This window comes from Syzygium oleosum, unplaced genomic scaffold (assembly GCF_021117445.2).
Source record: "Syzygium oleosum isolate NSW1041296 unplaced genomic scaffold, Sole_v2.1 Sole_v2.30, whole genome shotgun sequence".
In the NCBI taxonomy this organism is placed as follows: domain Eukaryota; kingdom Viridiplantae; phylum Streptophyta; class Magnoliopsida; order Myrtales; family Myrtaceae; genus Syzygium; species Syzygium oleosum.
The window spans coordinates 3,624,021-3,635,394 of record NW_026607514.1 but is presented as its reverse complement, the minus strand read 5'-3'; the positions used below and the strand labels follow the sequence as shown (position 1 = coordinate 3,635,394).

The following is an 11,374-nucleotide window of genomic DNA, read 5'->3' as shown; positions in this document are numbered from 1 at the left end:
ACAACATCAGATTCTTAGGAAATCAACTACTATGTGCTAACATTTTCGACATGTTCACGAGGAAATAAGACCCGTGACTTCTGATCCACATTTGAAGCCTTCCAAACTCGTCACTGGCCATAAGAATACTCTTTGAGAAGATTGAATCATGAATTGATATCTACTGCCATAAAAGAATCTATCTTAACAAGCAATGTATGCATCTCAGCTGCACTTTCACGACGCTATCTACGCGCCATGGACGGTCATAGATTCATATGAACAAATCTAAAATCATGAGTAGCTTTCGAATATTCATACAGTTCATTGCTATGGGCTTCCCCTTCTCCGACAGTCATCCGCCGCCTCCTTAAAATCGAGTGGAGGAAATTCAGAATGTTATGTACAGTAAAGAATAAGAGACTCCTGCCGTCAGAAGTAAATGTCATAATACATCACGGAAACCCACGTCTTTTCACAGTTGCAGAACTGCGCCCGCCCCGTACGGCCAAGCTTCACATAAAACTCGTCCGCTCTAAGTTCCCTGGTGGAGTATCGGGAGGTCTGCTATAGATGTCGTCAAAATGAAGACTGACATCTCCGCCTTCCTCCAAGTCATCCCCATAAGTCGTGCGGTCCAACCTCTGAGGTATCCTCCAGTCCAAGCCTTCCTCCTCGTCTAAACTTCGGTCCGAGTAACCATCCCGATGATCGTCGTGCGCATACCGGTGGAAATCGGGAGGATCAATAAAACTCGCCTGAACCTGAGCATCGTGCGGGCCACTTCTGGCCCACCAGTGACTCCTAAGATTGTGCCCCGAGTTGTTCCCAGAGTCGTGAGGATTAAACATGCTTTCTCGAAATAGAGGAGTGGAGGTGGACGCCCCGAGATGGGAATTTGATCGATCTCTGTAATCATGCTGCTCCCAGCCACGGTCCTGTCTATCCTCGTGTCGCCCAAAGCTAAACGGGGCCCAGATATCTCCAGGCATCTGCACGCGCACCTCGGAAGTGACTGCAGGGACTTCTTCACCAAACCCGGCAAAGCTCGTGCTGCGCTGACGGATGATGTAATAGCAATCAAGAATGTATGGATGGTTCCTCTGCTCTTCGTCAATCAACCAGTGAGAGCCCAAATTGAAGCCATAACCCGTCACAGTGTACGGCATTTCCCTGGAGAGAAAGCTGTTCCTGTCTCCATATATTCTGATGTTGGGGTTCGCTCGCCATGTCCCGTGAGGTGAATTAGCATGTCGGGCCTCCTCTCCTCGCAACATCCGGTCCCTAAAGGTTTTGAGATTCGAAATGAACTGCTTCCCCTTGGCATCGGGCTCCCACGAAGGATAGCTGCAGTGGAAGCTGAAACAAGTAATAGAGTTAACCGAAGAACTGAGAAGCCACCACTACAGATAGCCCATATGATACAATGAATACAGCTGGTCGGAATAATTTCCACGTCCATCTAATGCTCACCATATTATATTTTATTTCCACTAAACCAAAACTAGTATTTCCTCTATAACTTTCTTATTGCCTTTCCTAGCGTCTAAAGATATGCTGCTCCATCATTTTCTTTACTTAATTTCAATCTAAATTCATCCGCAAAAGGACTATCTCATGCAAACTATGATATCTCAACAACACTCAATTCTTACAATCTCCAAGGTAATTCACTAGGAAATCAGCTCATTTTGACCCAGCATCCTCAATGATACATTCATATTGATCATAAACTGCACAACAATAATAGTGTCTTTACTACTTCATCTAGAGTGGAATGCTTCCATTGATTCCACATATAAAAGGCTCTGCCTTCTTGCAGATGAATCACTTGAAAGAAAACATTATACAACCTATGATCGTAAGAAGTATTTAGTACGGTGGGTCTGGAAAGGACAGCTACTTTCATTGCTAAGAATGAGTATTAAGCAAAAAGGTCAACAATCCAGAAAAGAATACATGTCGAGATAAGTGTGAAAGAGACCCAACCAACAAAATTAGCGTTGTACCTCAAAAATGATTTCTCCAGTTTACCCTGAGAGCTCCTCTTAGCGCAAGGCGCGTTGTCTGGTGAGCCGTAATTGCTATTTCCATGGTTTTGAAAATCGAACACGCTAAAACTGCCAGAACATAAAGCAGAACACGCAAAAAGTGAAAAGACAACCAATTTGCAGATTGTCAACAGCCAAACTTAGTAACATATTTATTGCTGTAAATGTTTTAACGAAAAACAAGCAAAAACCGGCTAAGTACTGCTTCAAAGAAAAAGAAGAGAATAGTGACCTGCAAACGTGACCAACACCTTCAACATGCACCGTGAAGTCAGCAATGAACTGCAAGATGTCATCCACGCGCTGCCAAATTTCAACCAGGTTTACCAGCATGAGATCATACAACAGCATGAGAAAGGAACCAAAATGAAACCAGTACCTTTGGGACAATGAACAGAAGTAAATATGGAGTTAGGAATATCGAAGCCATCTCTTCCAGTAACATCATTCCAGTATACTGCACAAAAAACAAGGCCCTCATCAGGAACACAGAGAACATTCTAATATTTTGGGACTCAACAATTGAAAAAAAGAAGAAGAAGCTGTTAATTGCGGAAATTCCCCAAATAATCCAATACAAGAAAACACTACATTATCCATCACTTTTCCTCATAGCATTGTTCAGATGCTGTCAATTATGTAACCAAAGGAGCAAATGCAATGATATTTTCAGGATTACCTGGAAAAGGGTTGCAAACTCTAACCTAACTGCCTCCGTATTTTCTTTTTCACGCCATCTTTTTGGCATGTAATGAGTATGCTGAACCACCAAAGACATCGTTCCCTCTGGGTCAAGAACCAGAAGCTCATCTGCTATTGCGGCACGGCTAATAGCAGTAATTGTGCCAAAAACGGCAGCATACCAGAATAAGTTGCGTCCAAATATCTGCACATGCAAAGATGAAAAATAAGCATATAGGAAATAGCACTATGACAAAACAAACCGAAGTAGCACAGAGTAAGACGCCTCACATGGCCCTCCAGAAGAGACTCTTCAAGAAATGCAATTATCAGGAGAACAGCAGCAAAGCCACCAGACACAAAGGAAATAAATTTTGCGATGATCGAAATTATAGGAGATGGGAATTGTCTTAGATAATCAGAAGCATGTATTATGCTGCTATTTATCCGATGCTTGAACAAATGGTCAACCTGACACACAAACAGTAAAAATGTGAAGCCTTTGCATTTAAGTAAACATGTCATTACAAAGAATAAAAGGGGCTAAATAGTACAACTAACATGCCCATAAACCAATTTTATCCCACTAAGGTGTTTCAGCTATATGAATCTTACTAAGGCGTTGCAGTATTCTATTTCTAAAGAAGGCTCATTCAACAAACAAAAGAAAGAAAAACCTTTTCGCCCAAATGAAAGGTCATAGTCCCCCAGCCAATACTTTTATATACTAAATTTCTATATACGCACTGATTATCTCACTGAAACAAACTGAAACGCGAATTGTCTAACAAAATTTGGATTTGAATATTATGATTCTGACAAACTTCACAAACAACAATTGATCTTCTACAAAGATAATTAGTATAAAAAAGAATTGCATAAGGAACTCACGAAAAAGAGAGAAAAGTGAAAGAAAAGAAGAAGATGGATTATCCTGAACCCCAGTCATTCTGACTCCATCTGGGAAGGGCTATAAGCAAATGGAGAGGGTGCATAATTACCTCAGCCATGGACAAAAGTCAGCTTCTATTATTTAATACATAAAAGGATGTCAGCACAAAAACCAGGCCATTAAGCATCAAATTGTAGCAATACCCGTCTTTACCTACATAGTTATTAGCTTAGAACATTTCCTAAACAGTTTTCGACTTACATTTCCCGGAATTAAGTAAAGACTAAGAGAAGACAAAACCAATCCAAGCTCATACAAATCTCTTTCTCCACCAAAATTCTAGCTGAACTAAATTGTACAGTGCAAGTATCTTAGCAATACCTCATTGTACTCCCTAAAAATCCATTTAGACAAATTCGACCATCTCCGTGATGATGCTGTGCTCGGATGTTTGTAGAACTGCTCAGCGTGCCTCAGAAAGAGGTAGACCAGCATGAATATGATAAGGAAAGGAGAAAGCAGGAGCATCACAAGCCCGACTAGCATCAGCCTCCTCTTTAGCGTCTTAGGGGTAGAGATGAAGTCCCTTTTAACACAAAAGTTTCTGCATAACAAAGACATTCATCACAGAAAATCACAAGTCCGGCAGTAGACAGCTGACATTGCTCCACTTTGTCATGGAGCAAAACAATTTTTTCCATCATCCAACTATGCAATTACGAAAAAACCGAGTAGCGCCTGAATCCCCCACCTGATGCAAACAAAGGGGGATACTACTACCCCAAAAAGAACTACAAAAAAGTTAAGACCGCTCTACTATGCTTAAGAATTCCACTTGATCATAACACCTTGATCTAAGCTAGAAAGCATTCTTTGCATATGAATAAAGAAAAGTGACATGATTAGCCAACTCAAAAATAGTCCAGCCCGAGATATTCATATAATTAGATTCAAAGCCCATCTTGCTTTTAAAGCATAAAACATTATAAAACTTGTTGGGGAATAACAAGTGGAAGACACGGCAATCTTGCAACAACAGAAGAAAATTGCACAGTCCAAAGATAGTGAGATAGTGAAAAAAAGATTATCAGACGACAGTTTCAACCATTTAAAATAGCTAAAAGGTTGTTTCAAGCTACAACCAACTGAGATGAATCAAGAAATAGAACATTACAAGCGAGCTGCAAAACATAAAAATCCAATTGCAGATCTATCACTACGAAAAGAACAGAGATCCAATTTTCGAAGAAAATTGCCAGACGATAAAATGAGCAATAATCAAGGACAAGTACAATCGAGACTGTCACTTTCTAATCATCTATCTTAGGATAACAAAAAATACTAAGCATTCAACTGCATGGTGCCAAACTTCAAAGAATCCACGAATTCTTGGCTCAAGGGATGTTTTGAAAGTATTGATAGTCTAGTTTTGGGTTGTCTGGATAGACTTTTACATTTTATATTTTACTTAATCTAAATCTTGCAGCGGATGCACTTTAACTTGTTCATAGCCCAAAAAACCTAAAATTTTCGGAATATACAAATGTTGGCACGTAGATTCACTTATAATCTTTTCATAACTTTTTGAAATTTGGATAATATTTTAAACTTTGGTGGATTTAAAACATATAAAAACACGGGCCCTTAAACCACATTGAAGAAGTAACCAGAATCTGATCAGATTTTCGTGCAACACAATACCTGTCAAACATGCTCTGGAGAATACACCAATTTAAGGTCCATTCAAGGGTCTTAGTGAGGATAAGACGATGTTGTACAAGGCCCCTGCCTACTTTGACAACAGGACCTGCACCCGGGACCCACATGGAGATTGGGAAAGCAAGGACCCCTTTATTGAGCATTCCAATCAAATAATTCTCCTTCCGCATTAGTCGCATCACAACATCATGAGCAGAAAGATACTTAACAATGCACAGTTGTTGCGAATTCTGCAACTGCACAACTTTCTCAAGAATAGTCGCCCAGGGGATGGTCTGAAGTTCATTGTCCGTGACATGAAGGCTGCAGAATGGAGACAGTCACACCTTGCTCACTGTGTGCAACCACCGTGCCATACATAATGAAAAGGAATAGTACCAGATATATCTGAACTTACCTGTCGTAATAGAAACGGCGGATCGCAAGGATGTCTTTAAGTTGAGCAAAAAACCGTAAAAAGCAGAAAATCCAGTAAATGGAAAATATCCCTAGATATCCAACAATTACAGCTTTAGAAACCGTTAATGGAGTTAACGGGTGTTCATGCAGAGCTTCCTTAGCTAGATCACAGGGCTTAATTCCGGATTCCACAGCATCCATCCCACACTTGGCATTCCGAAGTCCATTCCAATCGACATATAATAGGAAAAATCCTGAGAAACAAATTGTAAACCCCAAGCTCAAGAGCTCAACTATCCATTTTATGATGATGCACCAGAGGCCTTTTTCGCAGTAGTAACTGTAAAGTCTCTCAAAGAACAAGTCTAAATCAGTAATTGGTTCCAAATTCAGACTTTCTCCATTTAAAAGAGCTGATGGACTCTCACTGCCAGGACTCGGCACTCTTCCATATTCAGACAATTCAATCTCAGGAGGTACATCCCCAAGCAAGCCTGTAGTAAGAGAAGATTCACGCTGCCACTTCAATTTAAATCTGCCCAGAGCATTTCCGCCCTTTCGACTACTGAACATTATTAACAAGCACTACCGGTAGGCAAAAACAGCCAATCCATTCCCCAAACGAATCAGAGGGTTGAGGTAGGGGTCTAACAACAAAAAGTAAAAAAGAAAAAGAAAATCACGTCAGTTGTTCAATTATTAACTCGTATTGTCAATCAAACTTAAAACAGACTGAGAACACCTACACTAAAACCTTCACAAGGCCAAACAATCAGTGCAGGATGACAAAAATTAAAAGAGAAAGGATGACAGAAAGTATAAGAGAGAAAGGATGACAGAACACACAAGAGAGAAAGGTAAACAATTAAAACTACAGAAAGAAAAACTGTCGCAATTATATAGATGACACGAGATGGATAACCTGGGATGAAAAATGAACAACTAAAAGAACTACTTTTCTCAAATGATAAGCGAATACACCAGTAATGTAAATTGCACAGTATCACAATTTCTTAATATGCAGTACATGGCTGAACACACTTAGGATGGAATGGTCCCTGTGTTACCATGTGTAATCCGCCATTGATGCTCTGACTAAATTGTGTTAGATGAAAGCGAGTTAGATTTTCTTGAATTTCTAAAAGGCGCGCTCAGACTGTGTGCTCCATTGGTGCTGCTTTAGAATATTGCTTTTATTAGCAGTTAATTAAGAGTTGATATCTAGGTGATTGGATGTAAAGAGAAAAAAAAAATTTCTCGTCAGAAGGATGACATGAAGATATAATTTCAAATTTTCAAAAGAAACTTAAAATCCTCGATCTAATCTTATAACCCGCTTTTTGATGACCTTAAAAATGATCCTACTCAGGGAACTCAACTCTAAACATTTAGCTTTAAAGAAGGTTATAGAAGGTATGCCTGTCACATTTCATGTGGCAAACAAAAAAATCAAGCTTTGGCATTAACATTTCGCAATAGAGCAAGTAAATAGTCCAACAGCGCCCTAGGCTCCAAAGGGGCTTTTTCTATGATGAGTACAATTGTAAGGGCCGTCCACGCATGGGAAAAGGAAAAGCTTTCTCGTATGCATTGTAACAAGAGGTAGTTTTTTTTTTTTTGGTCTTGTAACGAGAGTCAATTCACTTTTGAGTTTATGCTGCCAATGCTTAAGAACAGCTAGACATCAGCATATCGCCCCTTGAGTGGCCTACGAGCTGTGATGAATTGTCTCAGCAAAAGGGAAGTGGATCTATTGCTATGCTCATGCTAGAAGTTGTCCATAAAGTGTTCAATCCCTTTGTATTAACCAAAATTTATCATCTTTATAGGTAAAATCACAGTATGTGAAGGCTTCTAGGCACAGCAAATATTCGTTTTTCCCAGAACAAACAAGTATGACTACTGAAGATTAGCAGAGCATCATGAAGCCCAGAACAATGTCTCCAGGATATCTGTTAGGTTGCCAATTCTCTTTATTTTCTTCCTGCTACTATGGCATTGAATTTTCTCCCTCCGTTTCTCTTGAATCCATCGAGTTACGGAGTGATATATCTTTAGTTCCTGATGTAAGAACTTCTAAGCATACAGAGACATGGCACTCAATTAAAGTCAATCAATAGTTTAAATTTCCGGTTTGCCAAAAGGTGTTCTTTGGCTAATGTCTAAACCATGATTTTCTTAAACAAACAAATTTTGGTATCCTTAATTCTGCGATGAGGCATAATATTGCTCGCCTACATACGTTCATTGGTGTGTGCCTAATAGTTTACGGCATTATGATATTTTGGCATTGCAGCGACAGTACCAAAGTTCAAACCTAAATCAAAATGTTACGAAAGGCTATGTAAACAACAGAGGATTAGAGATAATGCTGAGGCATCTCCAAGACATAAAAACAAATATGTAACTACAGCGATAGTGATGTGAGCCTCAATTAATTTACTTAGGCACATTGAATTAGCTTCTTCCTGGCCAACAAAATAATGCAGCACAAAAGGAAATTGTGACTTCTTTGATAATCAAAGGGGGATGAGGAATGCCTGTCTCAACAAGGAAGAGATATAAAGCTAAAAGGCTCTTTTAAGCTAACCTTGGCCAACATGGCATAGAAATTTTTGATGGAACAAGAAATCACAATATCCTCCAACAGCAGGACCCTCGAACACAATCAGATCCTGTCCAACAATTAAAGACACACATTCAAATTACCAGAATTAAACCAATTAATCGGCATAGATGCGACTCCGGAGAATTCATCCATAAGCATTGCTCTATCAGTCAAGCACATAAACCACAACTTCAGTCTAAGTAAAATTTAGCAAAATCCCATGTAACTGTCTCAAGTACACAAACACAAGACCATTCAACGACGGAGGTAGAACTCTGCCGACACAGGAGTCAAGCACAGCACACGCCGCAGATAACCAAACATCAGATACTGAGAACAACCGATAAGGATCGCAAGTTTAACTAAGAAAGATTGAAAGATAAACTAAAGGGTACCCATATTCCAGACCATAGCTTCAGAATTCGAAGCAAAAAAAACAAAAAAACAAAAGGGCAGCAGAGGAAAAACAAAATCACCTGCGAACCCACCAAAGACCAGGCCTTTCCAACGCAAGTCGAAGGACCCAGAAGTCGGTTCCAGCTGGGAATCCACCGAATGCCCAAGAACCGAAAACCCCCCCACCAGCAGAAGGAACACCAGTAAGAAAGGCAAGCCCAAAAAGCAACCAAAACCACCGCGGACAAAAAGGGTGGCTGAGGCAGAATTCAAAAGGGTCGTAGCAAGAAATTGAATCGGATTGATTGCAGGAGGAAGACGAGGAAGACGAGACGGTGAAGGGGAAGGGGAAGGGGAAGGGGCAGAGAGGCTTGGTTGCGTGGAACGAAGCGGAATTTTTCCGGACGAATAAATTAAACTGGACGAAAAGAAAAAGAAAATCAGATGATGCAGCAGAGGAAAAAAAGGAAGGCGGGGTTTTTTATTTTTTATTTTTTTTAGAAAAAAAATTATTTTTTTTTCAATTGTTTATCTTACCAAAGCTTTGGGTTTTCTCTTCCTTCCCGTTTCTCTCTCTCTCTCTCTCTCTCTCTCCACTTCTCTCAGAAGCGATTGTCTTCTAATCGAAGAAGAAGACGTGACGATGTTAGGAAACCTCGCTGCCGGTGTTCCTCTGTTTGCTTCCCGTTTCCAACTTCCGCCTGGCACTGCACAACCTTAGAGCGAGAGAGAAGTAGATTGTTTTTTTTCATGAGTCAATACCACGAAAGACCCTAAATTGATACACACATAACATATTTATTCCGAATTAATTTTTTTATCATTAAAAATCCGATACACCTGTAACAAATTTACTCTCCGTAAAATTGAATTGATACCACAAAAAATTACAATTTGATAAAACCTGTGATGAACGGAAGGGTAAAACCCCAAACCGGTACACTCGTCAACTGACACATGTCGTCCAACTCAGCAATTTAATAGAAAAATTGAACGGAAACTAACGAAAGATAAATTTGTCACATGTGTATAAGTTTAGGGTTTTTGACAATCAAAAAATTAGTTCGGGATAAATCTGTCAAAGGTACACCAGTTTTGGGTTCTTTGTGGTATTAACCCTTTTTTTATATATTATAAAATGCATAAATATTGTGCATTACGTCGTTATTAAGAACGGCAGACAACATACGAGAAGAATGATAGACCTACTAAAGTAATGGCGATGTGCTTACTCGGCGTCGTTCTGGGTTCGGGTGGTGTAACTTTTATTGCTTTTCTAGATGGTATTATGTTATAATTATGATTATGACATGTTTTTCAACTAATGAAATTTCAATAATAATCTCGCCTTATTACATCTACAAGAACACTCGTGTGATGCCTTTACAAAAATTAACTCCTGATGCTTCGGCTCCTACTCATGCTAACTCAAAAGTTCGTGTGTTTTTTCAAAAACGTACCGATACGATTCAATTCATAACTAGAAATATATGTATTTATTTCTTGAATTCATTTGTAATTTACTAATCGCAAATTCCGTGATTCATGGTGCTTGCCATATTTTCAATAGTTACAGAAATCATACAAACTCATGTTTGTATTGTAACGTTTGATAATAAATATGACACAAATAGATTCGTAATACTCATGTCTTAATAATGTCTTATTCGGAAGATATTCTTGCCATGGACCATGGATCTTGCTCAAGACTTCATACTTTGTAATATTTCTTACTATGTTTAGATATATGCATGACAAATAATACTAAATCTATGCATTTCAGTGAATCTTACAGTTCGCTTCAATTTGATTCTTGATTTATTGAGAGGCCACCTCCTTATTGGTATAGGTGGGCCTCAATATAGGCATGTGCTGATGGGCTCAACTGGGCCATTCAACATTCCGCTCAAAAGAAAAGCGGGCAACTTCAAAACAAAAAGGCTCGATTTGGTTGGTTTGTGTTTCTCATTTGGGCTTACCTTTGGATTGGGACTAGAAATTGTAAAGTAGGGCTGCTATTGCACAGCCTAATTCTAAAAAAAAGTATCAACTTTATCTTGAGTGACAATTTTGGCCCGAACTTTTTTTGTCTTATAAAAAAAATCACCAACTTACACATAAATCTCAAATCTGACTCGAACAATTTGAAAATTTCATATCATGGGGGCCAGATTTAGGACTCGAGGAAAAGGTGATACTTTTTATTGACATAAAAAAAAGTTCGAGTCAAAATTGTCACTCAACGTAAAATTTGTGTTTTTTTTTAATTAGCCTGCTATTTCACGGTGCAAAGTCATCTCGAGATAAACTTGTACACAGTCAATTTTTGGGCATAAATAGACAAGAAGAATGGTGTCGAATTATATCAATTTTCCATAAACAAATGGGCGCGTGTTGCGAAATAACGCGGAAATTAACGGACTTGTAATTTCAATCTAAAGCAGAAAGAAGAAATTCCTCGAGAAATCAACGAGAAACGCTCGAAAACATTAGAGGTTTATGTGATTTGATCCGAATGTAGCTATCAACTTTACAAGGAGAGTAAGCCACCAAGAAATCCACTGAGAATATAGAGTTTTACAAACTAATCCTAAATTACATCCAAAGCAAACTCATGTCGTCCGGATTTGGATTGGGATATAATAGGAT

General features: G+C 39.1%; 1 protein-coding gene across 4 annotated transcripts; it reads right to left on the bottom strand.

Annotated features, from left to right (window-relative positions):
• Positions 1-252: 252 nt before the first annotated feature.
• On the bottom strand, positions 253-9,281 carry LOC115677528 (autophagy-related protein 9). Of its 4 annotated transcripts, none has more exons than XM_056304026.1 (11): positions 9,263-9,281; positions 8,312-8,396; positions 5,720-6,368; positions 5,305-5,625; positions 3,985-4,207; positions 3,003-3,182; positions 2,710-2,916; positions 2,410-2,487; positions 2,263-2,333; positions 1,989-2,099; positions 253-1,338 (listed from the first exon to the last, which is right to left on the bottom strand). In XM_056304026.1, exons 3-11 carry the CDS (start codon positions 6,292-6,294, stop codon positions 495-497), a joined length of 2,610 nt encoding a protein of 869 aa, XP_056160001.1. In that variant the 5' UTR covers positions 6,295-6,368; positions 8,312-8,396; positions 9,263-9,281; the 3' UTR covers positions 253-494. The 4 variants fall into 4 exon arrangements, with proteins under 4 accessions (XP_056160001.1, XP_030456567.1, XP_030456566.1 ...); XM_030600707.2 differs by lacking the exon at positions 9,263-9,281 and adding an exon at positions 8,806-9,233; XM_030600706.2 differs by lacking the exon at positions 9,263-9,281 and adding an exon at positions 8,818-9,233.
• Between the last annotated feature and the right edge of the window lie 2,093 nt (positions 9,282-11,374).